General features: G+C 52.9%; 1 protein-coding gene across 1 annotated transcript; it reads right to left on the reverse strand.

Moving 5' to 3' along the window:
• Nucleotides 1-3,463: 3,463 nt before the first annotated feature.
• Nucleotides 3,464-26,636, reverse strand: Loxl1 (lysyl oxidase like 1). The gene is made up of 7 exons (XM_038323181.1): nucleotides 25,145-26,636; nucleotides 11,694-11,802; nucleotides 8,233-8,370; nucleotides 7,670-7,826; nucleotides 7,048-7,143; nucleotides 5,019-5,134; nucleotides 3,464-3,779 (listed from the first exon to the last, which is right to left on the reverse strand). Exons 1-7 carry the CDS (start codon nucleotides 26,328-26,330, stop codon nucleotides 3,773-3,775), a joined length of 1,809 nt encoding a protein of 602 aa, XP_038179109.1. The 5' UTR covers nucleotides 26,331-26,636; the 3' UTR covers nucleotides 3,464-3,772.
• Between the last annotated feature and the right edge of the window lie 1,253 nt (nucleotides 26,637-27,889).

Consider the following 27,889-nt stretch of genomic DNA (forward strand, 5'->3'; position numbering starts at 1 on the left):
GGGCTTTTCCAGCTAACCACAAGTTGCCAGCACACAGCAGGAATCAAAGTGGCGGTTCTTCATATCATATTTTTACAAGCTGTGCACAATGGCTTTGCTGGCTTTCTCTTCTTCCAGAAGGGGCCTTAAGACCACACAAAGTAGATGCTGTGTCCAAATTGCTTGGACTCAGACCTTGGCTCACTGCATGGCCATTGCACAGACCTGAAGTACAGGGGAGCTAGCCAAATACTGATCATGTCGGACCACACTATGGTTCTGACCTCCATCTGCGGGCATTTTACCCAGGACTCTGCTGTCTGCCAGAAGTAAACCTGGCCTGTGGGTGAGCAGGATGGCTAACTCTGTCAGATTTTGGTATCAGGATTATGTTTACTTCAAAAAATTGGCTAAGGAGCATAAAATCAACTAAATGTTTGCATAGTGTTACAGAAGAATTTAAGTAACATAGACATTACCTACCCATTCCTCCAACTCAAAAGAACTCTTTCTAGAATTCTCTTTAAGTCTGGCATTCTTTTTAATGATGATAACTTCTGAAATCTTTCAGAGGATTGTGCTTTGTACTCATTGGTATTGATTTTGGCAATAAAGTATATTCTAGGAAGTATTGAATGTTGAAACACTCTAACGTGTAAGCATGTATGGATTTGAACTTTTATTTGCGAGTGTGAGCTTCAGTAGCTTCTCAGGTTGTGCGGCACCTCCCATTCTTTCTGGCCAGCTGGGGCCGAATCTCACCAGCCTACCCATCGGCACCACCTGCATCTGGGAGTTGCAGGGAAGTGTGGGTGCTTCCTAACATGCACTGTGCTGTGGAGTGCACCAGGATGTGTCCATGGAGGACTGTTGGGAAGGGGAGCCTATCCCTGTAAGGGACCAGGGGAGGCTCAGCCATATGTGGACATGTAAGGGACATTCTATTCCTGGTCCATGATGGGGAGAGATGTGTGGCAGGTATGGAAAGGGAGCCCTTACTCTGGATGGGTGGGTGTTACCAGGAGGCCCTGAGACACACCAACACTATCTGGCCCAAGGAGCAGGTGTCAAGCTCTTAAAGAATGCTCTGGAAACAGAGCCTTCCAAAGCAAAGGACAAGGGCCCTAGACCCCTCTTTCTTTAAGGTTAAACTTAGAGGCTTTGCTTGCCCGTCCCTTCCTGTAACAGTCAGACAAGAAATGGACCAGCATCTCCCATTCATGCCCCCTCACCGGCCACTTTCTACTCCAGTTCTCACTGGGTCCTTCATGGGGATTCCTGGTGAGTGGGTGAAGTCAGGAAAGGAAATGCTTTAGTAAATTGGCCTGGCGTCTTATAGAAAGGGTGCTATTCCCTTGGGTGGGGGCCCAACAGCCTGGAACTATCAACATCCTGGGACATAGAACAGGAGTAAGGTCAGGGTGTGGTCTGAATAGTTGGCCACAGAGGCACCCTGATCTGACTGACCTCATTGTGTTGGCTTCTGTAGCCTATCCAACTTGCCGGAGGCACCTGGACACCTTGGTCTCAGTTGGGGTGTCTCCTGAAGGTTCCATGCCCGGGCCCTGGTTTGGTGTCTAATGCCCCCACTGCAGGCCTCTATTTACATATTTATTAAAGATTTATTTATTAATTATGTATAGAGCATTCTGCTTGCATGTGTCCCTGCAGGCCAGAAGAGGGCACCAGATATTACAGATGGTAGTGAGCTACCATGTGGTTGCTGGGAATTGAACTCAGAACCTCTGGAAGAACAGTCAGTGCTCTTAACCTCTGAGCCATTTCTCCAGCCCCCGCAGGGCTCTATTATATGGTACCTTTGTTTGTTTTGGTTTTGGAGAAAGGATTTCTCTGGAACTAACTAGAGCAGGCTGGTCTCAAACTCAGATCTCCTGCCTCTGCCTCTCAAGTGCTAGGATTAAAGGTGTGTGCCACCACTACCCAGCTCTATTATAGTATCTTTTAAGCCAGGCAATGCAGACTACAGGCCCAGCGGTCTGGCACTGTCCTGACCTGAGTCCAGCAAGTGGTCTGTCCCTCCCCACCAGGCTGTCCTCTCAACTCTTCCTTTTCCTCATCCCCTCATCTCCTCCTTCACTCTTTTCTTCTCTGATCCCTCTTCTCTGCCAGATCAGGAATAGCACTGGGACCCCAAAAGCTAGGCCCTCAGACACAGGTTGAGAGAGGAGGCCCACCACAGGGTAATTAAGGCCTCTTCTCTATTTTTCCTGAAGTCCTTCCATGTCTATGCCCATTGTACCAAATAAAGGATCCTGTGGACCAAACAAAGGGGCACTGCAGGACCCAGTGCAGGCCAAACTGTCCCAGCAGGCCTTGGGAGAGGTGGGGAACCCTCAGTACTAGGGCTGAGTCAGGGGACTTTTGAGTCTCTCTATAACCAGTGACCCACTCCATCAGTGACGCACAGATGGACCAGAGCAAAGATGATTGATATTTGTGTGCCCTTGGTGGCTGTGTCTGAGGGAGGCCCCAGAGCCCCCTCTTCCCCCAAGTCTGTCAATACAGGATAGGAAGGCCCTGGGTGGGGCTGTCCAAGGCTCCCCAAACTCAGAAGGAAGAAAGGAAAGCCGGGGCAGGCTCCAAGGAATGGGATTTAGGCTGAGCCTTGAAGGGACGTGTGGGAGACTGGTAGCTTTGCCAGGCAGAAGAGCAGTTCTGTTTTATTGATGATGAATCTAAGGTGCAGTATAGCATGCCCGGCTCAGAGTCAAACAGCTAGAACCAGTGCCTGGCGCCACGTCTCCTTCCCTTTCCCACTGGTGTTTCTCTAGGGTGGCAGAGGCAGATGGTGGCGGGGAATCTTGAGTGCTTGTGGAAGAGGAGGGAAGGAGTTGACATTGCCTTTCCACTTCTCCCTGGTCCAGACTGGTGTCAGGAGTTCTAGAGTACCATTCCAGGGAAGGACAGGGATTCCATCTCCTCTTGCCTTCCCTTCAGCCTCCAGGCCCACCTCACCGTGTGTTGCATGCCATCCCCTCTGCCAAGAATATGTGTGTCCTCTCCCCTTGGGGAGGTGGCCCTTACCCACAGGAAGGCTCCTCTGCCCCCTCCCTAGGTACAGAGTATACCCTGTGATTGTATGGGTCAGGCAGGGGCTGGGGTTGTCCTGAGGGTGCCCAGCACTATGAATGCTGTGGGTAGCTCCCCATGCCGGATGGTGGTGGGGAGGCTGCAGACTGAGAAGGAAAGAAGGACCAGTAAAGGGTGATTGGGGGTGAGCTGAAGTGGCCCCAGCCACTCAGTGAGATGGGGTCCTTTACCCAAGAAGACAGCTTGGCCTCGGGCTAGACCCCACAGCATTTCTATGATGGATATGTCTGTGTCCCAGAGGACTGCTGGCATCCTGGCAGGCCAAAGTCACCCTTCCCACATGTTCCTAAACAAAGACTAAAACCCTAGACCATCTCTCGGGCCGGCCCCAGCTGTGGTCCACCTAGTCAGTAGGCCAACACAGACTCCAGACTAGAAAACCCTTGTTTTTATTCAGCACCCGGGCAATCTTGCTGTGTGGAATGGCCAAAATATAAAAATTAAAAACCAACAACAGACAGAATGATGTTGTAGAGGAGAATTAGGTACAAAATGGGGTCTGGCATCCAGAATCCCTGTGGTTTGGGTCCATGTTCACTCCCTGAGGCCGGCAGGGAGGGATGCCCCAGCCGCCAGCTGCCCTTGCCCTTGGGCTAGGGGGCTGGGCTTCTTGTGGGAGGCTGCCTGGGAACAGGGCCTGCTTTTTAAGGAGAGACAAGGGGGGAGGCTGTCCACTCAGAAATCAGGACCTGAGGAAAGAAAGAGAATTGGTCAACGGCATGACATCTGTGAGGTGGCCTGCCTCGCTGACAGATTCCTTCTACAGATGGGGCAGGCAGAGGGCTCCATCTCCCCGGGAGTGTGGGCCCAGGGCAGAGGGGCTGGGCACTCAGGCCCCCACCTTTGGGGGCACAGTCTCAGCATGCCTCCCAGCCTCCCACAGCTGTCCCCGGTTCTTGTCAGGAAATGCTTCTCTGGTTATTATTTTCTAATTCTGCCCTCCCCCTTTTTCCTTTCTCCTCTTCAGAAACATGATGGAAAGCCACGTGTGTCAGTCCCGTGGCCTTTCTGGGAACACTCTGTGCAGCTTCCTGTGCACGCTGGCCCGGCGGCCTGCCTGTGGTCAGGGTCACGGGGATCCTCTAATAGGATTTGAGGCTTTCCAAGCACTTATGTAGCGAGGTCTTGGAAGCAAGGGCCTTGGCCTCTACAGCTCCAGTCCTTAGGGGAGCACAGGGTGCCCCAGATGCTTGTGTCTACCCTCTGAGGGCCCTGACGGTGCTAATGGGATCCCTGTGGCCTGAGACACATCCTTATGGGCCTTGAAGAGGAAGAAGGCACTGGAAACTCAGGCCTATGAAAGCCAACTGGCCTGTACAGAGAAGGACTTGGTCTTTTCGCCTATTTGTGGTGTCCTGGGTGATGGTAGCTAATTCTACTCCCGAGTAACCTGAACTCTGTACTGAAGTAGAGGTAGCAGGACCCATTCTTTCATATATGAGCCTACGATTGGGAAAATCATGGATAAAAGAGCTGTCTCTATATGTGCTCTGGCCCTGGTCACACACTGAGCCATGACCCTGGTCACACACTCAGCCCTGACCCCACAGGCTTAACCTCCATGTGCTGGAGACCTGGGCACGCTAGCATCAGGCCGAAAGTCCGCATCCCCAGCTTGTGCGGTAAGTGTGTGAGAAAGGTAGTTCTGAGATCAAGGGAGTTATCAGAACACAGATCTGCAGATTAGGATTGCAGAGGCCATGGACTTCACCAAAACTGTTCTGCTTTCTGCCAGTTTCGATCTGAAAATCCCAGGGCGTCACAGGATTGGATGTCAATACCCCATAGTCCGATCCCCATCACGAGCACTCAGCTCAGGGCTGGTGCAGACAAGGGTCTTCCTTCTAGAAGACCACGTTGTGTTTGGCCATCAGTGACTCAGGCAGGAATGTGCTCAGGACAGGAGTCGGGGGTGGGAAAACACGTACTGGACAATTTTGCAGTTTGTTGTAGAAACGTAGCGACCTGTGTAGTGAATGTTGCATCTCACTACGTTGTTGGTAAAGTCAGACTCCAAAACAATGTACTTGGGGTTCACGTGCACCTGGAGAAGAAAAATGGAGAAAGGGAGCCTGTCAGGAAGCTGCATCCCACCTTGTCACCAAAGAAGGTAGTGGAGAGGCAAACAGACAAGAGGTGACAGAGAGGGAGACAAGGAGGTAGAGACAGACATAAGGGACAAAGATCTGGGACAAAGAGACAAAGGTGGGAGAGAAGGAATAGTTATGGTTCAAGAAAATACCAACTGTCTACATACATACTTCCCCAGAGTCAGAGCCCATTCCAGGAGGGCCCAGCAGAGGGCGCGGTTGCCAGTTTCTGCCCCAGAGTGAGGGCTGGAACCAGGGCTACTTGACTCCAGCACTTACAATCCCTGTCCAGGTGACCGGTATTAAGGGCTCAACTGATGCCAGGGTATTTACCATGCCCTGAAGCCAGCTTTGTTGAGAGGACGGTCCAAGAATGTCCTGTACCCTTTGTCTGAAAGAGTTAGAGACCAACCGTAACAGGTTGGGTGAGCAGGGACCAGTCACCGCAGGACATTTAAGAAGGAATACAGCTGAGCTGGGTGTACAGCTCCATGACAGAGCACCTGCCTAGCACGGATGGGCCCCACCTGCAGTCTCTTCCTCTCTCACACACACAACTAATTAATTAATTAGAAAAACAAAAAAGGACGAGCTGGAGAGATGACTCAGCTCTTAAGAACATTGACAGCTCTTCCAGAGGACCCAGGTTTGGTCCCCAGCACCCACATGGCAGCTCCCAACCTTTTGTACTTCAGTCCCAGGGGATCCGGGGCCATTTTCTGATCTCTGGAAGTGCTGTTCACACACAGTGCGCAGATATACACATAGGCAAAACACCCATATAGAGAAAAAGAAAAAATTTTAAGATGACATTTTTTTTAAAAAAAATATTTATTTATTATGTATACAATGTTCTGTCTGTGTGTATGCCTGAAGGCCAGAAGAGGGCACCAGACCTCATTACAGATAGTTGTGAGCCACCATGTGGTTGTTGGGAATTGAACTCAGGATCTTTGGAAGAGCAGGCAATGCTCTTAACCACTGAGCCATCTCTCCAGCCGGAGAAAAAAATTTTTAAAAAATCAGAAAATCTTAAAAAGGCCGAGTGTGACTTGAAATTGCAGTGTACGCCTCAAAGCCTAAACTGTGTACTGCTTATATGGTCAGTTTGCCCACTGCCTGGATCTCAGAGGGGCCTTCATTAGTCTTTGATGATAGCTCACCAGGTAGGACTCACTCACACGCACCATGTGCAGCAGAACTCAGGTGGGGCAGCCGTGAGTGGCTTCTGCTTTGTGCTTTGAGGGCCACCTCTCTACCAGCCTCTGCCGGCAGCAAGAGTCACCACCCATGGCTCTGCCCACACAGAACTTTGGTATGGAGTAGGTCTAAGAATACTGACAGGTTATCCCCACTTCCTGAGTGTCAGGCCTTGGGGACCCTATATTGCATGTATGTCATGGAGTGCTAAGCTGGGTGGTGTGTCATTTGCACACATTTCTACTTGTCCCAGTACCAAAGGGAATGATTGACAGGGTAAGCTCAGGCCACTCCATGAAGCAAGAGGGGACTTTTGGTCACAGACGCCCTGGGGTTTGGCACATGTCCTGCAAGGAGCTGAGAGCCTGCCATTCCACACATGGGAGGATGGGCTAACTGACTCTCTGGGTTCTTTGTCTCTTCGGGATAATAATGTCATCCTCACCTCTCCTGTAGCTATGCCAGGGCTGAAGATTCCTTGCGGTCTATTGGGGAAGAAAAGTGTGTCTGCTTGAGACACACCTGATCAGACAGCGGTGAAGATGGCAGCCCCGCTGAGCAGCTGGGGAGGTGGGGATGCAGGCAGAGAAGGAAGCATCTTTTAGAAGAGGGAGAAGATGAACCTGGGCATCAAGTTGGGGAGAATGTTCCAGACTGGGAGGCCCACCTTGAGGATGTAGTTTCCAGGCTGCACATCGGTTATATCAATCCACTGGCAGTCGATGTCCGCGTTGTAGGTGTCATAGCAGCCTGGACTCAGGCCCTGGGGAAAGGGATGGAAGGAGAGGCTGCATCTCAGAGCCACCCCACACCCATCCAAGGCAGTCCGGGGGCTTCTGCCTCTGTGATTCCTCCCTGGCCTGAGCCTACAGTGGTTTGGGCCCTCGCTGAGCCACTAGGTGGATGAACCAAGCAGAAGATGGAGATGCCATGGGCAGACTGGATGACAAATATGGCCGAAGAAAAGTATGGAAAGTTAGATGGGCGTATGGATGTTTTGTGGATGAACCTACGGAAAGATGGTTTGGGATAGACCTCTGTCCCTCTTTAGGCAAACGAGACATGATGTTATCTAGACAGTGTGACAATGCTCTTTTATCTCCAAGTCAGACACCCCTTGGGATGAGGAAGGAAGAGGCTTTTGCAGGGCCTTGTGATGGTCTCAGGACTGGCAAGAAGATCCTCAATCAGAACCAATTGGGCACAGTCTTGGCACTTGCCCATTCTTCACTTGGCTGGCCCACTCCCATCCATGCACTCTTGTACCCACCCTGCCACACTAGCCCAACCTGTGTGTGAGAGGTGCATGCATAGCGCTTGAGGTTGCCGAAGTCACAGGTGCTGTCCTCCAGGCAGAAGCTGGCCTTGTGTCCCTCGGCCACTTTCTTGCCCGTGGCTGCATCAAGCAGGTCATAGTGGCTGAACTCGTCCATGCTGTGGTAATGTCTGGGGGCGGAAAGAGAAGGCCTAGTTTCCCTGGTACTGCCCCTCACATCTCCCTCATGAGGTGAACCAGATGACTAAGGTGACTTCCTAACCACTGAGCCCTTCTGTTCATCTCTGGTGCTAGATCACCTCACAACTCCACTTCCTCATGCACCTTACTTCTTTTCTAGACTCCTTCCTGCCCCCATGGGCAAAACCCTGCATTCTAGACATTTCCATCCCTTACCAAGGATGATGGCTCTATGGTCCATCTTTCAACTCAGTTTTGCTGAGGGCTCTTGGCCAGCAATACTTTTCTAGGACAAGAACAAACTCCTGCATCCCCCAGAGAGCTAATGGGAAGACTCAGGCACCGAGAGCCCTAGCCCGGGAGAGAAAGGAGTAAAGGTCACTCAGTCTCACTTACTGATGGCAACTGTGCCACTCCCAGGTGTGGCGTGGCCGGTTGGGGAGAAAGTCTGCTGTGCCCTGGTTTTTCACACGCTGGGGGAAACGCAGCAACACTCGGAGGTCGTAGTCAGTGGCCTCAGGGGCATAGGCTGTGCTGTGGAGACAGGCAGGGAGACTGGAATGGCACTATGACACCAAAAGTCATTGTATGCTAGCTACAACAGGCCCTGTGTCCAGCCCTTAGCTGCTGTTCTCTCAGCCCTTCCTGCCCCAAAGATACTGACATTTGACCCCTGCATGACAGTGGGGTCTGGCCTCTTCTCTCATGACACTACCCAGACCTGGCTTCCTTTCCTTTCTGGCCTTCTGTGTGTGACTGAGGACTGTTAACAGACTCAGACCACAAGCTTCCAGCTAGAGCTACCACCCGCCACCACCCCGGGAGAGGTTGGGGGTCACATCAAAATCTTTGAAGGATAATTTTTTTTTTTTTTTTTTGGTTTTTCGAGACAGGGTTTCTCTGCAGCTTTTTTAGAGCCTGTCCTGGAACGAGAGCTGGCCTCGAACTCACAGAAATCCGCCTGCCTCTGCCTCCCGAGTGCTGGGATTAAAGGCGTGCGCCACCACCGCCCGGCTTGAAGGATAATTTAAGAATAAACAGTTTTGGGTCCTATGGAGACAGCCCAGCTGGTAAAATGTTTGCCTTGAAAGCACTGAGAACTGAGTCCAATCCTCGGAAGCCTCGTAAACACCCAACCGTGGAGCTGTGTGCTTCTAATGCCAGCCCTGGGGAGGTGGAGACAGGGGGAATCCCTGGAGCTTGCTGGCCAGCTAGCCTAGCTTAACTGGTGAAAGACTCTGTCTCATAAGGGGTAGCCAACATCCTGGAAGATGTCGTGCACGGTTGTCCTTCGGCCTTAACTTGTATATGAACACACATCACCTGCACACATATTAAAATAAATAATAAAAATAGAGCCTATCAGCCATACCCAGGGACATCTAAACTCTTCCTTCTTCTGGACAGGGCCTTAACTGGTGACCAAAGCATTGCATGTCTTTTGTGTGCGGCTGAAAGCCATGCCTGCACTTCTTGGGTAAATCTTCATGTTCCTGGGCCCATGTGCTCGTCTGCTCCGCTGCTACAGGTTGAACGCCAGCTCCAAGAGCTGTTCTCCCATAAGTCTTTTCTCATTCCCTTTCCTCCCACGCTGTTTGCATGATCACAGCTCTAAGCTCATTTAGCTTCCTAGTCCCAATTCAGTCCCCTCCTCCAGGAAGTCTGCCATGATTATTGTACTTAGAAGCATCCTGGTGAGCTCTCCCAATACTACCTACAGCTCACTCTGATCAGACCATCTCTCCATGATGGCCTGGCCTCAGGACCAGCAATGTGCTCTTTCCCTTCTGGAAGCCTGTTCTCCATTCATGTGTGATGTTAAATTCCCAGCAGAAGCAGGAAAGAAAGAGAAAAGAGGGATTTCTTTTGTGAGAGGACACACACACACACACACACACACACACGAGAGAGAGAGAGAGAGAGAGAGAGAGAGAGAGAGAGAGAGAGAGAGAGAGAGAGGGAGAGAGAGAGAGAGAGAGAGAGAAACAGAAACAGGAAGCCTGGTCTGGCTGCTGACTCCCCTCTTTGCAGCTGACCGCTGACAGCTGTCCTGGCTGGCCTCATTTGGGGCCAGGTTGTAAGGCGAGAGGAGAGAGGTGGCTAGTCGTGGGGATTAGCTCTCTCTGAGAATATGTCTGGACAGCAGGCAGCTCAGACTCCTGTCTGCCAGTACTTAAGGCCCTTGGCCCTGTCTGGAGGAGGCTTGGAATCTGTCTGTGTCTGGGTTGAAACAAAACATCCTCCTTGCCTGTTTGGTGAAATCCTGCCCCGCTGTTCGGCTCAGAACATCGTGGGAAACCAGCAGGTCTCGCGTCTAGGCCCAGCTTGGTCACAGGCTTGTGGCAAGACTTGAAGCAACACCCCCCACTTCTCTGGGTTCAGCCTGCAGTATGGGGCCTGGCCCAGGGCTCCAGCCCACACTTGAACTGGCTGGAAATCCTCCCACTGCAAGGCCCCAGCTCTGCAGGCCTTTCAGTAATCCTCTACCTAGGCCCCTCCCTCTTTGACCTTACTCAGCCCCAGACCTAACCCCAAGCCCCAGAGCTGTGCATCCTGGCTCATTCTAATCCTGCTGCCTGCTTAGTTCTGTCCTCAGAGCCTGGAGCGAGGGGTCACTCACTCCAGCTAGATGGAGAAGTCACCCAGGACAGGGGCAGGCTGCATTCTCCTCAGCCAACTGGGAGCTCAGGGCAGGACACTTGAGATGCTCCAAGATGTATTGAGAATTTGGCTTTAACTAAACGATTCAGACTCGTGCAGGCCACCACAGAGACTGAGCCCTTATCACTGGAGGATAAAGGCTGGTCTCTTCTCAAGGGCAAGAGACACAGACAAGGCCTGATGGTCAGGTTAACTGAGTGGCTGTCCATGGATGGTCCCCAGAATAAGCACACTTTGCCCATCTGTGATTAGTAGGGACTTTCACCTGAGTGTCAATCAACTGCTCCACCCATCACTCTGATTAGTGTCATTGTAAAGACTTTACTAAAGTCTTTATCAAAGAAGCAGCAAATTGAGTTATATGCTGATGAAAGTTCTTTATCTTCTCACAAACAGAGGAGAGAGTTTCTGGTCAGTTAATCTAAGGGGGCACGGGGCTAAAGGTCTAAAATACACAAATGGTGACATTCCAAAGGGTTTCCTAGAGAGTAAAAGGGAAGAGAATTTACATGTAAAAATAAATAAAGAACAAATATTTTTTTAAAGTGGGCAATTAAGGAGGAAAATACGCTTTTGGCACCCCTGTCTAGAAGAGCAACAGATCAATGTCCCCTTTAGCCAGGTCTTTTAGCACAGGGAGAAAGGACCCCAAATCACAGCCGCTAAGCAGAATATGAGCTGCTGACAATCCCGCAGTGAGCTCTGCTGGAGCAGGATGGGTGTGCTCTGGTCTGAACTCAGGACAACAGTCTCCTCCTCTGTCTGGGATGGTACCTAACTGAGGCCTCATTGTTCCCCATGCCTACCAATTCCAGGCTATGATCAGACAGGTAACCTGGTCAGACAAAGCCACACCTATCCTCACCCTGCCTCTCAGCGCTCTGCCCTCCATCCAGGACTGACCACTAGAAATACAGATAGGACCAATTTCAGTTCCTTTCATTGTGCCTTAGTCTCCTACTGGGGCAGTCCGTTCTATCAAGGCTGGTGTTACGATTGATGTCATAGTGTATTAAAGCTCCTTGTGGGTAATGTATTAGGCTGGGAGGAACCCACTCCTTCCCTTTGCCTCACTCCTTAAGCCAGGCAAGATGGAGGTCAGGGCTCTGAGAGGCTCAGATACTTTGCCAGGCTTTGGGTGACTCCCATGGACTATTGCAAGGCCCCATGCTTCATTCACCCCCAGCACTTCTTACCTGGCCAGGCACTTCTCCTCTGCTGCACATCGCAAGGAGTACAGGTGGGCTCTCTGCACATACGTGGATGCCTGCACATAGTTGGGGTCTGGGACCAAGTCAGGGAGGCCTAGAGAGAGCGGGAGAGGAAGAGCACAGTACCAAGAGGGTCAGGCTGGTTACTGCGGCCTCTAAGGACCTCCTCCACCAAACTATTGGCCACTGTCCCCGGCCAGTGGGTCCTGGGTTCGGGATGTCAGCAGCAGTAACTGCCTCTACAGCTTGGTGGTGCGGGAGAGTGGGGACAGTCCTAGAAGGTCTGGAATGTGAACCAGACTCAGGAACTGGAAGGAAGAGGTGTCTGGAAGGTGGAATGGCATGTCATGAGTAAAGGCTTAGAGACGGGACTAAGGAGACCAAGGAATTTCCTGGCAGAGCTGCTCCCTCTGTCCTTGCTCCCCAGATCTCCGCACACTAGCCAAGACACTCCTCTCACCTCTAGAGCCAGCCTTCTTCAAGGACCACCAGGGCAGCCTGGGCTTTGGGCCCAGGGTGGGCCCAGAAGGCTCATGGGCAGAGGTAGGTGGGCGTTAATTGGTCGGAGGGGATGGGCAGGAAGAAAACACACTCCCTGAGCCAGCAGAGTTCTCAGCCTGGTGCCAGCTGAGCTGCTCAGGATAGGCTCTTCTTGGCACCTGCTGCCACTTCTGGCCATCAGACTTTAAACCAGCCCACAACCATCCCCTGTGGGCACCTTAAGGGAGGGCCTGGCTCCCATCCTACCCCTGCAGGGCCCGGGGGAAGTCTAAAAACTGCTCCAACTGTTCTTTGTGACCACTTGGTCTCTAGGCTACACCAGGGTCAGGGGCTTCCCTTTTTCTTTCACCAGTAAGAGTCCGAGTAAGTTACCAGGAATAAGCAGAAACCATAGGCAGGTATCAGAGCCATCTCATAATGGCATAAGAACAGGATGATCTTGAGGTTGGGAGTGAGGGCACAGGTGGAGGAGGAACTGGTAGTGGGGGTGGTGGGGGTTGATCCTCGTTCTACAGTCAGCTTACAGCTGGGCACCTGGGACTTCTAAATTCTCTCTTTTCTCAGGCCTTGGGGATTCTGTCTGGCAAATGATAAAAAGAGACTACAAGTTCCTTCTAGCATCTTAGCCCTCTGCCCTTGGGGAGGGGGGAAGAGTAAAGGCAGGCAAGGCAAAGTGGAGGCCCCCTGTTTACCAATCCCTCCCATCAGCTTAAAGGTCCTGACAATGAAGCAAAGGGAAGTCTGGACTCATAGCCTTTGACAGAGGTGTGTGCCTGAAGACACACACACACACACATAGACACACACCACACACAAACACGCACACACACCCCACACACCCCACACACCCCACACACAAACATGCACACACACCACGCACCTCACACACTGCACACACACACCACACACACACCGCACACACACACCACACAAACACACACACATGCACACCGCACACACACAAACACACACACCACACACACAAACATGAACACACACACCGCACATGCACACACACTGCACACACACACCACACACACAAACATGCATGCACACACACCACACACACACAAACACGCACACACACCGCACACACAAACATGCGCACACACACACCACACACAGCATGCACACACACTGCATACACATACACCACACACACAAACATGCACACATACCACACACACCGCGCGCGCGCGCACACACACACACACCACATACATATTCACACTTATACATATCCCTTGGGCTCCTGCCCTGGACCTGTTCTCCTTGGGGCCTGGGCCTCAGGGGCAGCCTGATCTGGGCAGCCAGGGTGACCTCACCTACTTGGAATGGAGAAGTTTAGAGTACAGGGTGGGTGAGGATGAGGTGGCTCCTGGCAAATGGGGGACTTCTTGGCCAGCCTAGGCTCTATGACATGAGCCCCCTGGAATGTTTGCAGTCATTTCCTAGGGGACCCTCAGGACCTCAAACCAGCTGGGAGATGGTTCTCACCCACTGGTTCCCAGAAGCTTCTGGAAGGGGGATAAGGAAGAGAGGAGGGGTCCCATTTCCTCACCCTCTAGCAACTCGGCAATAGGTGGGTGTGGCAGCCGGGCCTAAGCCTCCAGGGCCCAACATTCAGCACCAGACAGTCTGCCGCTCCCATCCCAGGCTCGATTTCAACAAATACTACACAGATGGCTCCACCGAGCTTTCCTGGCCCGGCCCTTTCTCTCTAGGCTGTTTCGTGAGCTGGCTGTGCAATCCTGGACAGCCAGAAGAGCCAGAGTCCCAGACCAGGGGCACTTGGGGCCAGTTACATTGCTCTTGTTCTCTGATGGAGCTTGTTCCTGGCCACAGACGGAGCCCAGGGACCACACAGGAAGTCCTGGCCTAGGTTACACCGTGGGTATGGATTCTGGTTACACACTGATCCCTGATCCTGGTCACATTTTGCCTTGACCATGGCCACTCATTGAGCTTTAACTCTCCCATCACACACTGAGTCCCGGCCTGATCACACATAGAATCCTGGTTCTGGTCACATACTGGACTAGGACTCTTACCGCATACGCACACGGAGCTCCGATTCTGGACACACTGAACCCGGATCTTCTCATATTGAGACCTAACCACACACTGAGCCCAGACCCTGGTTACACACTAAACTTAGATTCATCACACACTAATCCACTGATCCTGGACACACTGAACCTGGATCTATCAACATCTCTGAATCTTACTACCGTTGTCCTCAGTTTCTTTCTCTAGATAGGAAACTCAAGCAGTGTCCTCAGAGAAAAGCCCTGCAAAAGGAATTGTCTTAACATCAGCTATTCTTTCCGGTTCTGATAGAGCTTTGGTGCAAGCCCAGGAGCTGCTGGGATACGTTACCTGGTAGAGCACACTGGAGAGACTAGAGACTGGCTGCTGTTCGGTCTCAGCACTGATCCCTGTCTCTTGCCCCAGGAAGCCTTCCCTGATTGGTGGTGACATCGTGGGGTGCACATACTGCCCCCTCACTACTGGGATTTCCTCATATTCCTCTGTGGGTTCCTTTTGCCCAGATGGGGGCCTCTCTAAAGGCAGGGCGTGCATCCTACTCACGGTTAGCAGGCCACATCCCCTGCTTCTTAAGCAGTTAGCAGCTTAACACACATTCATAGCGTGTGCCTACCTCTTTATGACCCCAGAGCACACTGCAGCTTTGGGAGTGCGAGGAAGTCATCTAGAGAGGGCGATGGATGAGTTTATATTCACACAGTGAGTCAGGGCAGTTTCGGAAGAGCCTATGTCTCAGCTTCCTCCTGCTATTCTTTTTATAAAAATAAACTTGGGGCTGCAGAGGCAACTTAGCAGCTTAGAGCACTCATTGCTGTTGTAGAGGACTTGGGTTCCATTCCCAGCACCCAGATGGCAGCTCACAGCCATCTGTAGCTCCAGTTCCAGGGGATCTGACACCCTCTTCTGACCCCGGTGGGCACTGCACACACACGGTACACATACATGTAGGCAAAACACTCATACAAATCAAATCAATCAATAAATAGACTTTTTGACGTATGCAATCCACACAAAGGCACGGACTTGGGTGCAGTTTGGCAAGGTGCCGACAAAGGTATGCTGCCATCAAGTACACCACAACGGAACCAGGCAAATGTCCCTATCCCTGGCACATACCCATAGGGCTTTTAAATCACTGTAGATTACTTTTGCCTTTTTTAGTAGTTTACAGGAGATCACTCCTGTCATGAACTTAGCATTGTCTTTGACTTTGACCACACCAGAGCCCCATGACTCGCCCAGCTCCTCCCACCCCTGCTGTGCCCCACCCCTATCATGCCCTGCTGTCCTGAGAGTTCAGGCCTGGCCACCCATCTCACCCTGGGGACCCCCTGCAGAGGTCGCAGGGACACAGGCCCTTCCCTTAGCCAGTATGTTTTTCCAGAATGGAACAAAGCCTCCTTCTCCAGGCTGTGATCCCAGGGGACATTCTGGCAGCAGCCAGTCTTGAGCTCATTCCCTTTGTGAGGTTTGAATATGGGGGAAGGCTGTCTGATTGAAGGGAGATAAGAAAGCCTTGCACAGAGGTCAGCAGGCACAGGGCTGGGGAGTCTGGTCTGCGTTATCGGCTTGCAGGGCACAGGCAAGGTGGTCAGTGTGGAATGAAGTCCAGATATAATGTGGTCACTCCTGTTCCAGGCTGGGTCAAATTCAGGGGTCCCATCAGTTATGGGGCATAATTCTGAGGTGGGGCGAGGGGTCAGATATATTTTCCAACAAACTTGGAGTCTATCCCCCAACCCTCAGGTCTGGACCTGGAGACGGAAAACATGGTTTCTGATACTTTTTTTTGGTGAAACTCTCATGTTTTTCTGACTATGGGGAATGGGATAAATTTCATGCCTGATTAGTTCAGAAATAAAAGAAAGAAACTGGTCCATGATCCGTGTACAGCGTCTCTCATCTTCCCTTAGGCTTCACTTCCGGTCTTGTTAGGTATGTCCAGAGCACTTGCCGATCTCTATGGACTGTGCAGTTCATGTCAGATGGGCCTGGCAACTCATACCTTTAATCCCAGCACTTGGGAGGCAGAGGCAGATGAATTTCTGAGTTTGAGGCTAGCCTAGTCTACAAATTGAGTTCCACGACAGCCAGGGCTACACAGAGAGACCATGTTGCTAAAACGGTTAAAAAAATGGACCTACGTTCAGTTCCCAGCATCCACATGGCAGCTCAAAACCATCTGTAATTCCAGTGCCAGGGAATTTGATAACCCTGTTCTGATACCTTTTGGAATCAGGCATGAATATGATGCACATACATATGTGTTAACAAAACATTCATATATATAAAACATACATGATAGTCTTACAGGACCTGTCCTGTGTCTTGATTTTTTCAGTCACTGTAAACCTTCAGGACCTTTTGAATGTCTTGGCACTGCTCAAGAGGAGTCTGTCTCCCCAGGATGCCATCTGCCTGGTCTCCTGGGAAGGAGTGGCCTCGAGCCCTGTTCCACACACATGACACAATGAATGACATGCTCTTACAGGCTTGCTGAGCACGCATGTCCCTTTTGAACTGACATGGGACCTCCAGACCTGCTCCTCCCTAGTCACAGAGTCACAGGATGGGAGTGGATTAGAGCCCCAAGGCTATGAGGACAACCTTCCTCTGCTGCCCCCTCGGAGGATGGCTGGGTCCTATCAGTGATGGTTGAGCTTTGCCCCTCCTGTTCTAGATTTGCATGTGGCCCTCTCCAGACCTCTCTGCCTCCATGTGTCTGCACGGATCTCATCCCCCAGGCCTGGAGCACTGTGTCAGACCCCTGTATTCATTCTCCCTGGGAAGGGTTGTGCTGTCCACAGCCTGGTCCAGGATACTGGGAACACTGAATCAGAGGACAGTAAAGGCCCCTGGGATAACCAAAGCCGGGACTCAGCTGGGGAGGGCCTGGGTGTGAGCAAACCAGGTCCCATGTCATTATGCAGGCAGAGAGCTGTCCTGCCATGGTGGGCCCCTAGGATGAGATAATGAAGATCCAGCACAGGGAAAGGCCAAACATTGCATTTCAACTCTGTCCTCCGTGGCAGCCAGGGCTCCATGCAAGGACCAGCCACACTGTTACTGCAGCCAATGGCCTCAGGACAAGCCTACCCTGTCCTCCCATATTAGGCTAGGTCTGATACACTCCCATGATGGCAGTGACCATGAGCATCTTCCTGGGCAGGATCTGAGTGGGGTCTTCTGGCGCCTAATACTCCGGAGGTTAGAGTGCCATTGTTGTGTTGACCTTCCCAGTGTACTGGCCCGTTCCCCTATCTGAGGTTCAGTTTCCCTATCTGAAAGATGCAGGGAAGACTGAACTAACTGGCTCTTGGGCACAGGTTGGATGGATCCATAAACACTTGGAGATAAAAATACTTTTTTGGAGCTATTCAATCCATTCTTCAGCCTTGGGCAAGAGCCCGAGACCTCTCCCGACCTCAGCAGCCCATGCCTCATCAGTCAGGAAATTATCCCACTGACTGACCCAAACCCTTCCTGCTTCATGAGAAATCTCCTTCCTCTAGCCCAGTACGTGTGTGCCCGTGTGCAAGTCTATAGGTCCCCTGTTTTCCTCTAGCTCTGCATGTTCTGTGGGGTCCTAACCCTCCCCTGGCATCCATGTTCCCTAAGCCCCTGCTGCTGGGGCTTTCAGAGGCTGGGGAGTGGAATCCAGCAGAGTCCTAATCTCTTGAGCCCAGGACTGGAGGATAAACACAGTCCAGCAGAAACCCATCAGGCGGCTGGGAAATATGTGCCAAGTAGGATGTTTTGGCAGTGAACACAGCCAGACCCAGAGGAGCCCCTAGGTGGGGAGAGCAGGAAGCTCTGCCTAGCTCAGACTTGAATAAAGATGAGCCAGAGTGGGACAGAGCTGGCAGCTCCTACACCCAGGAAATGATTAGCTAATAATTGGAACATTAAGCTGTCAGCACCCGCCCAGAGGTGTTCCACCTGTTCTTGCTAGCTCGCAGGCAAAGGTTATCTCCAGAAGCCACTCTGCCCCATGGTGAAGGGGCAGTTCCAGGCTGGGAAGGGGGATTATGATGGCTACAGAACCAGGTCTAGAACCTTCAATGGCTCCCAACTGCCTAAAGAGTGGATCCTAGACATTTCAGGATGGCAGCGGAGGCCTTCTGTGTCCTTAACCTGCGAGAACGCTGAACTGTAAGCATCAGCGAGCAGCTGCTAAGACGGCAGCTTGACCTCTCTGTCTCTAAACTGAGCTCACTGTGCACATCTGCGCATGTGTGCCTCTCTCCCACCCTCATGGCTGATTTTGCTCACACCGGGGCCATGCCATCATTAGGTGCAGAGCCCACCTGTCAAGCTCGACTTCCTCCCCCAGCACCTTGCTTCCTCTTACAGCACTCTCTCCTCTTCCCAGCTACACGCTTCCAGTCCAGCGGTGTTCCTACAGTGGCCTCCTAGTACACGGAGTATAAAGACCAAAAACTTCACAGTGGCCACCAATGTCCTCTGTCGTCTGAGCCCTGTTAATCTTTCTGCCCAGGCTCCATCTTTGTTTCTACTTCACTCAACCTAAGCCTCCTGGAGCACACTTGGGGCATCTTTGGGCCACCCCCACTCCCCACCCCATCTGTAATGCTCTCCCTTCAGATGGCTGGATGGCTCATGCATGTTCCTCCTTCGAGTCTTGGTTCTGATGTCACCTTCTTGAGGCCTTTGGTGGTCACCTCTGTAAGCTCCTCCCTTCCCCCTACTCCCGATCTCCTTAGCTGCTTCTATTTTATCCTCAGCACCTACCACTTTACCTATGAATTATGTCTGTAAATGGCAACACAAGGTCCCAAAAGGCAAACATTTCATATTTCTTTTTGCTAATTCCCAGCTGTAAGTGTTCAGCACACAGAATGGGGCTAACATATACCCACCAGATGACGACATGTCCTCAAGAGATGTTGTCTACAATCCTCAGCTGGACAGGAGCTCCTGAGAGCAGTCGGCTTTATGGGCATTGCCATCTTTGCCGCATTGAGCTGCAAGCCTGGAGATATCCCTTACGTATAGTAAGAAGCTGGGAGCTGGACCCTTAAGACAGGTGTCTGGTTTCTTTCTGACTGGCTGAGAGTCAGAGAGGGCAAGAATGGGTCTAGGGCACTGTTAACCTACCTGCCCAGGTTCTCGGGAGCCAGTAAGCAGGTGTATGAATGCCTGTACCCACCAAGACTCTGGGAAACACCTGCCTATGGAAGCCTATCTTCATTGTCAAGCAACGCTGGCATTAATTCCCAAGACCTTTTTATCTGGGGCTTGGGAAACCCATGGTTCCAGCTGGCCCATGAGCAGAGAAAAGGGTAGGCTGTCTCCTAAGGTTTGACACTTTTGACAGGACCAGCCTTCAGGCCTCTCCTTTCTGTCTGGCATTCTGACTCCCTCCCCACTTCCTGGAAAACAGCTAGATTCCTGGTTTCCAGGAACTTATCACGAGGGGGGAGGGGCAAAGGACCCAGGCCCAGCCCTTACTCTGTAATCCTGAATCCCCACAAAACACCCTAGGTCCAGCTGCAGTGGGGAGGAGGCGGTTAGGTCAGGCCATGGGTGGGAACAAGGCTCGGCCTCTCCTTCCAGGCCCCTGCCCCCATGCTGCTCCACAGGAATGCTGGGCACAGGAATTGGAAGCAGGTGTGGGCTGCCTGGCTGGACTTCTGGCGGCCTCCTGTTCCCTCCCTCTCCTGCTTGTTCTAGCCACCGCCTGGGGAGTTTTCCATGTGTTCTTGGCTTGGAAGGAAGTGGGGTGGACTCCAGCAGGGTGCTCCTGGGGAGAGGTGCCCCTCCGGGAGTTCAAAAGTCTGTGAAGATACCCCACCCTGGGGCACCAGGAAAAAGAAAAGATGGGGGGGGGACAGAACTCTCTAGCTAAGCCTAGCAGTAGTTTGGTGCCTCCATACCCCATTTCTATCTCTGCTACCAACCCCAACTGGGGGGAGGCGGACAGGGTCTTAACCTCAAGGCAAAAACAAAACAAAACAACAACAAAACCTTGGTTGTTCCCCCCAGAAGTTCAGACCGAAGAGTCACTGAACACCCAGTTAGGTGACACTGTAAAACACTGAGTGAGGGGGAACAGTGAGGGTGTAGACGCCCTTCCTAGGTCCAGCTTGGCTGTAACTGTGGCCCTGGCTTCCCGGAGCCGCAGCTCCCTCCTGTATAGAGTGGCGAGAGCCCTGTCCTACACTGCTACAACTCTCTCTACCTAGGGCTGTTGGGTGATTTAAGTGAGGAAATGGGAAGCCCGCTTGGCGAAGCGTAACTCATTTATAAGCAGTGGCAGCTACCATCGAACGTTTGTTTAAACAAGAGCCAGCTCCGCAGAGACGTCCAGGCTGAGGGCAGGGGAGTGGAGGCCGTATGAGAGGGTAGCGAGCCAGGAGACAGGAAGTCAGCCCGGAACCCTGCCTGTTCCCTCAGACACACACACCCTGCTCTTGTTGCCACTTTACCTGTATGACCCTCTACAGCTGTCTCTGTTACAACCAGTACCAAAATCGCCATTGAATGATTGAATACATGAACAAAGGAACGAATGAGTAAATGAAGCGTGTATGATATGCAGTAACAGAGAAAAATTAAAAATGATGCATAGCTATGAACGCAGCGTGCATTTGCGCAGACTCAAGTCCAGGTTCACTATCAAAAGTCAGCGAGTGAGCCCTTCCTCCTACCTATGGAATGGGACAATTCACAGGACATGGCTGAGACCTGAGGATTAAAGGAGATAAAGAGGGAAGTCATTTGGAGCCTAACTCTCACCAGTGCGTGCAGAGGGAGGTTGTGCCCCAGAGATGCCCAGCTGGCAGAGGGGCAGGACTCTTGTCCTGTCTCCCATTTCTTATCTTGTATGGTGTCACTGTACCATCTTACTAGGCTCCCTCTTCTCATCTTCCTGGGGCCTGTGAGCTGTGTCACTAAGAGCTTGTGGGAACAAATGCAATCATGAAATCCCACATGTAGGTCACAAGGCTCAGAAGGTGGGTGCGGTTTAGCAAGGTGCTACTCCATCCCTGTCCGAAGGCTCTAGCTCGGGGTGCTTGCTGGATAGAGGCCTCTGCCTTCCTGTGCATCTACTCAAAGCTCTGTGGAAGAGAGCAGAGGACCCAGAGGGGAAGTCTGGCTGAGGAAACAGGGAATCAGGCTCAGGTGAATGATGGGCAGTTGGGGTGCGGGCAGGGAGCCAGGGATGCTCCCAGGAACTGAGGGCCTCTGCAGCTCAGGAGGCTGGTTAGAAAGGGCATACCCTGGAAACACCCTGAGATGTTAAGGAAACATGATCCCAGGAGCAGCACAAGGGTTGGTGGCTGTGGATGCCCAATAAAGAGGAGGAGGAAAGGAAGGACCTCAGATTCTGAGGTGCTAGGTGCAAGTGTCAAGATCCAATTGGCCTTGTCAAGCCAGGGATGGATGAGACATGCCAGGCAAGTCTGACATAGCCATCAGGGGGTCCCCTGATGGACAGCCACCTTTGTGACCTGTTCCAGATCCAGCAGATGTGTCTTTCACAGACAATGGTACTGCAGGAGCCCTAGACCAATGAGGCAGGCTAAGTTAGAAGGGGGAATCCTAATCTCGTGGGACTTGGGGGCATCTCAACATTGAGAGCTCCAGCTCAAAACATGTGAGGCTGTGACAAGCAGGAGCTGGAGCAAGGATGCTGGGGGAGGAGGGCCTGGCAGCAGTCTCAAGGAGAGGTGGCATGGGGTTGGCACAGAGCAGGGGAGCTAGAAGACCTGGAAGACAGGCAGTCACTCCCCAGGCCTCTCGGAGTGGATGTGTGAGAGATGAATGAGGGATCTGAGCCTCCGCAAACGCTCCTTCTCCTCAGTGACCTGTTCTACCATTGGAGACAATGGCACTGCAGAAGCCCTGAGCAGCCCGGCACCCAGCATGGGAAGAAAGAGGAGAAGACCGCTGAGGCAGAAACTGAGTTCAGGACAGACACTTGGAAGCCACATACATAAGGGGGGACGTGGGCGGTGCTCACATGTGTTTGCTGTTGTAAGGACAGATCCACACCCACACACAAAGCACAGCCTGCCAGCGCTGGGCCTCAGACCCCTGGATGTGTGGCCAGGAGGGATGAAGTCAGCCTCTGAGAATCCGCCCTGGGCTCCCACACCAAGCCTGGGGGGCTGATCTCAAGTACAAGGCTTGGACTTCACTGGGCTGGGATTTTCCATGGTCCTAGACTAGCAGGGTGGGAGGATGGAACCAATATCAGGGGAGTCTACTGTCCCTTTTCTGGCTTCTTTGGGGGCCTCACACTAGCATGTACCATAACTCCATCCCCATATCCTATTTTTCTCCATGGTTGGAGGGGGGAGAACTTAGAAGATGCTGATCACCATCCTCTGCACACCGCTTGGTCACCTCCTCTGAGACGTCCTCCTGGAACCTCTGAGTAGAGGCCCAGTCTGATTCACTCCCAGCTCCTGGGGTTTTGTCTTTGTTTTTGTTTATCAAGACAGAGTTTCTCTGTGTAACAAACAGCTCTGGCTGTCCTGGAACTCGCTCTGTAGACCAGGCTGGCCTCAATCTCATAGGGATCCACCTGCCTCTGCAACCTGATTGCTGGAATTAAAGGTGTGCCCCACCACCATCCAGCCCAGCTCCTGTGATTTTTGAAGTGGAATTCGGAACCCCATGCAGAACTAAATTATGGACATGTCAGAGTGGGTGCTCCCCCAAGATGAAGGAGACTCTCCTCTGAACCTCCCACAGCGTCTGCTCCCAATATTGATCTATTCCCACACCAATGTGTCCCTTCTGCTGGGCTTCTCTCAGGGCAGAGCCTGAATCTGATGTGTGCCAGCCTGGATACCCAGAATACTGCCTTCAGGGGAGAAGTATATTTGATCTGAAATGAACGGTGGGACTCTAGGGTAGAGTAGCTGGAGCCTGCGGAGCACCACGCACCCATTCCAGACACGGGCCTTGCCCTGTTTTATCCTCCTCTGAACCAAATGACTTCCTTGAAAGTTCACAGGCCACAGAGGGGCCCTAGAAAACCCACTGGCTCAAGGCCCAGATGTGCAGCGCTTGACCTGCCTCTGCCAGCCTTGTGGCATTTGAGGCCTTGGTTTTCTCCTCAGCTCAGAGGTGGGGCCCTCCTGGCTGAGCTTCTCCGAGCTGAGGTCTTACATTCTAAGGAAAGCAGCCACAAGTCAAGCACTTGATAGGTAAAGCACCCTCTCCTCCAAGGGGCTCCTGGGGCATTTCAGCGCAAATCTATGCTAGCCTGCTGCAGGCGGCGTCAAGCTGGTGGCAAAGGGCTCGATGCATTTTCACCATCCATGTTTGGTATTGCATCATAGAAGCCCCCAACCCCCTGTTATGATTCACCCTCAGCTCTTGTGGTTTTCAAACTGGGGTTCAGAACTAGACTCGGTTCTAGTGGATATGTCACAGTGGTGCCCCCTGCCTTCTGGACTCTCTGTCTCCTGGCCTTCTGCCCTGGGGGCCACTAAGCACCAGCTCTTCAGTCTTGACCAGATTTAGCATCTATCCGATGCTGACAGAGGCTGAGGAGCCAGGGCTGGTCTGGGCAGCAGCACCCTTGGGTCTCACAGGCTCATCTTCACCTGACAGCCCTGATATAGTAACCCTGGCATGGAGCAGAGGCTTGTGGGCAGAAGGCAGTGCTCTCAGGGTGTGCTGCGTGTGCACTGAGAACTCAGTGGAAACCTTGACCAGGGAGCAGACAGTCCTGTACGGAGAGCACCAGCAAAGGGGATTCTAGGACAGCAAAGGACGGGCCGGTGGCCATCCGGCACTGGCCAGACACAACAGTTGGCCTCTGTCACAGTAACAGCACATGTGGAAGCTGCCCATCTGGCAGGGGAAGACTGCTCCACCCCGACCCTTGTGTGCAGATGACCTGGCCTTCCCAAGAATAGGTCACATCTCCATCCCTGGGGAAGCCAGGGGTGGCCTGTCTCCAGACATTTCCCAGGACTCTCCTCCAGAGCCAAGACAAAAGTGAAGCAGTAGAGCATTGGCCTGGGTTATGTCCTAGGGAACATCAAAAAGCACAGGACCCAAGATAAGTAATATTTAATATGATATTCTTAAAAAGCAATATCAATACAAAAAAATCTGCTATGAACAAATATCCTGTTTCAAATAAAGACAGGACCCATATTGATTTTTTCAGATTTTTTGATTTTGCCTCAGTTATGGAACCATCACTGGGTCTATTTAAAATTTGAACATATTTGTTGATAACAGATTTTTAATGCACTGAAATATTACTTATCTTCATTACTAAGTTTTTTTTTTTGTGCTCCATTGAATTTTATGCCCTGGCCAGTGGGCTCTGGCATCCCAGTCTTATGGGCTCCTCTCAGGGATCTGCAAGCTAGGTCTGTTCAAGGGTTGCTCTTTGACCTCCTACTTAACTCACCAAGGGCCAGCTCGCTCGCAGAGGTCCAGGCATGGGGACCCTGCTGTACCCCCAGAAGCAGCCTTAAGCCCTTTTGACCCTGAAGGTCCAGGGTTCCCACAATCGATCCTTGTCTCACCCTTTGCATACAGTAATTTCTGAGTCTTAGGAGATTTCCTGACTGGAAAGGGGAGATGCAGGGAGAAGGGTTTTCCCCCCAGCTTGTCCCTAGATGACCCCAGCCAGATTGTAAAGTACTTCTTAAAGCTTGGCTAGTTCTTCCTCGATTACTCCAAAGCCAGAGTCAGAAAACAGGCCTGCCAGGCAGGCCTCTGACCCTAACAATGAGTGGATTCAGGGCAGGTGGGGAGGAGAGTCACACCACTCTTGACTACACCAGTGCTCAGCCATTACCTGGAAACCTTTGGTAAAAGATAGAGGATCTGCACCCCTGAGGCAGCATTCACCTGTGACCGGAATGTCGAGCCAAGACGGTACTCACCGCGACCATTCTGGTTGGGTCGGTATACACTACCCACGCTGAGACGGCCCTGCTGGGCGCCGTTCCGCTCCCCACCCGGCGAGGGCGCATCAGAACTGCGCACAGGCAGGTAAGGCGGCTCCAGCACGCGGAATGGAGGCTGTGGCTCCACCGCACGCGGAGGGACGTAGGCCTCGGGCGGCACATTGGCTGCATAGGGAGGGTACCAGCCCAGACGGGGGTCACCAGCGTAGGTGCCACCGGCCCCGGCGGGGGCCTGCGCTGCATCGGTGCTGGGATCGGGGTAGGCCTGCTCGAAGCCCGGGGTGCCTTCATTGTACAGGCTGTGGGAGTAGCGACGGTCAAGGCCGTCGGAGGGTTGGGGTTGAGGCTGCGGCTGGGGCTGGGGCTGCGGTGCATATGGCCTCTCCGGGGCTGGGTAGAAGCCCTGAGCCGGGTACTCTAGCTGCTCCTCGCCGCCACCGCCGTACTCCTCGTAGCGTGCCCGGGGTTGGGGTTGGAAAGGATAGATGACCCCAGCCGAGGCTACAGCCGCAGCCCCCGCGCCCATGCCGCCTCCCGCACCGCGGTAGTACACGTAGCCCTGTTCGTAGGTCCGCGATGCGGGATCGTAGTTCTCATATTGATTCACGAAGGGCGCCTGCGGGTAGGGGAACTGCTGTGGGTAGGAGGATGGCTGGCGGTAGGTGGTGGCGAAGGCCGAGGCCGAGACCGAGGAGGAGGTGGAGCCCCCGTGCCGTTGCTGGGAGACCGAGGTGCGAGCCCGAGCCATGCCTGAGCTGTCCCCGACGGCCACCTCTCGCCAGTTGTCGGGCACCTGGCCGAAGCCGAAAGGGTGCCGCGTTTGACCTCGCACAGTGTCCGAACCCACGCGCCCGGGCAGGGGCAGGGACGGCGCCTGCCGACGCCGGGGTCCCCCCTGGCTGCGCCGCTGAGACGTTTGGGGCGCGCCTGCCAGCAGCACTCTGGAGCTACTCTCTCCTCGTTGGGGCCCGGCTGGCACGTACTCAGAGCCCGAGTTGAGCAAGCTGTACACCTGCCCATTGTTCTCCCACTGGATCAGTTGCCGCCAGCGTCCCGGGTCCGAACCCTGTCCTGGCTGCGTCTGCTGCCCGTGCACCAGGACGCACAGGCAGGCGCCCCACACCAGGGTCCCCAGCTGGCTGCCGACTCCGGCCAGAGCCATAGTGGCCCTTCTGCAGAGGCCGGGTGGGCAGAGAGTCTCTCAGGAGTGGGCCCCGGTGGGTGCTTCTCTTCCCACGGCCTCGAGGACAGGAAGGCTCCTTGCCTGCCCAAGCTCTAGCTTTGTCCATCCTGGCCTTGTCCCGAGCGGGACGGCTCCTCCGATGACAGCATTTCGAGGCCAAGGGGTCAGGGCAGGGCAGGGGCGGTGCCCAGGGCTGCACGAGGCTTTCCGCAGGGCACGAACGGGCAGGACCTCCTGGGGCCCTTACATGGCCAGCCCCACACTGACTGGCCGCTGGCTAGGCAGGCGCTTTCCTACTCTGAATGAATAAGCAACAGGCTGGAAGTGTCTGGAGGTTTCAGGAACCCGGTCCGCCTGCTGGGGCCTCCTCCGCGGGGCCCTATGGCCCGCCGGGTTTTAGCTATGTGGCCTGTCCCACAGAGCAGTACTCCCTCAGTCCTTGTAGCTTCCAGCCAAGCCACAGACCTGCCTCTGAGGAAGGGAATGAGGCTGGGAGTAGGAGGGGGCCCCTGGGGACTCAGCTCTGTTAAGTGGGGTTTCTGGCAAGCACCACAGGGTTAGGATGTGGGCACTACCCTGCTGGTTCCACTTTACTCTGGACACAGTTTTCCTGAACTCCACTTTCCTCATTGGCTTCACCTCTTTCCAGGCCTCTTGGGGTGCCTTCTTTCTTCTCCAAAGCTATTGCTAAAAGAAGTCTTTGCTAATGAGCCTCCCTGGGAAGAGGCCTACCTCTAGCTGGGGCTACCCTGAGGACATTTGGCACTTGGCCCTGAGTGGCAAGACACTGGGCCTTCAGCATTTCCAGGTGGTCTCAGACTACAGGCATGGAGACCACAGAGTGTGTGTGTGTCTGAGCTGAGCAGGACTTGGGCGCTCATGGGAGATACTGACTTCATGCATACCCAGTGGTTTCTGTCCTGTTTCATGAGTCTACCTTAGTCAGAAATAATCTGAGTTATACACATGGTTAAGATGAGCCCAGCAGTTGGCTGCCTTGGATGTGGAATAGGGTCATTGTGAGGCAGAGAAATTATTAGCATAAAACAGTAGAGAGGGAGAACCATGGTTTAGGAATCTTAAGTGTGCTCCTTACCAACTCTGATCTAGTGGCCACATTTGATCCATGGGAGATCATTCCACCTAGCTCCATTTGTTCTGGCAGATTCTCTGCTCCCTCTGGGGATGGCAGGGCTGATAAGAAAGATGCCAGGCATTTCAGCTTCTTTACTTGGTACCCAAGAAGCTACACTCTAAAAGCTGCTCGACAGGCCTTCCCTTGGCTGTGTTCTCCAGGTGTGGCCCTGGGAACTGGACCTGTCTTCCACACCTGGAGATTCTGTTTTGGAAACTCCTGGACCCCATCTAAGGAGGAAACAGCCAGAATGGCACTCCTTGGGAACAAGAACCCCTCTGCCCTCCATCCTTGCCCTGAAGGATTTATTGACCCACTGAACTGTCTTTCAGGACGGATGCTCCATTTATGAGTTTGGGGACATTAGATATCTAGAATCCAGCCCAAGAAGTGGAGGCTTACA

Source organism: Arvicola amphibius, chromosome 3 (genome assembly GCF_903992535.2).
Source record: "Arvicola amphibius chromosome 3, mArvAmp1.2, whole genome shotgun sequence".
NCBI lineage: Eukaryota > Metazoa > Chordata > Mammalia > Rodentia > Cricetidae > Arvicola > Arvicola amphibius.

Coding starts and splice junctions, on each gene's coding strand:
- Loxl1 (XM_038323181.1), bottom strand. CDS start 26,330: ATGGCTCTGGCCGGAGTCGGCAGCCAGCTGGGGACCCTGGTGTGGGGC. Junction 11,803..25,144: donor ACCCAACCAGAATGGTCGCG/GTGAGTACCGTC, acceptor CGCTCTCTCTAG/GCCTCCCTGACTTGGTCCCA. Junction 5,135..7,047: donor CTGGAAACTACATCCTCAAG/GTGGGCCTCCCA, acceptor TTTCTTCTCCAG/GTGCACGTGAACCCCAAGTA.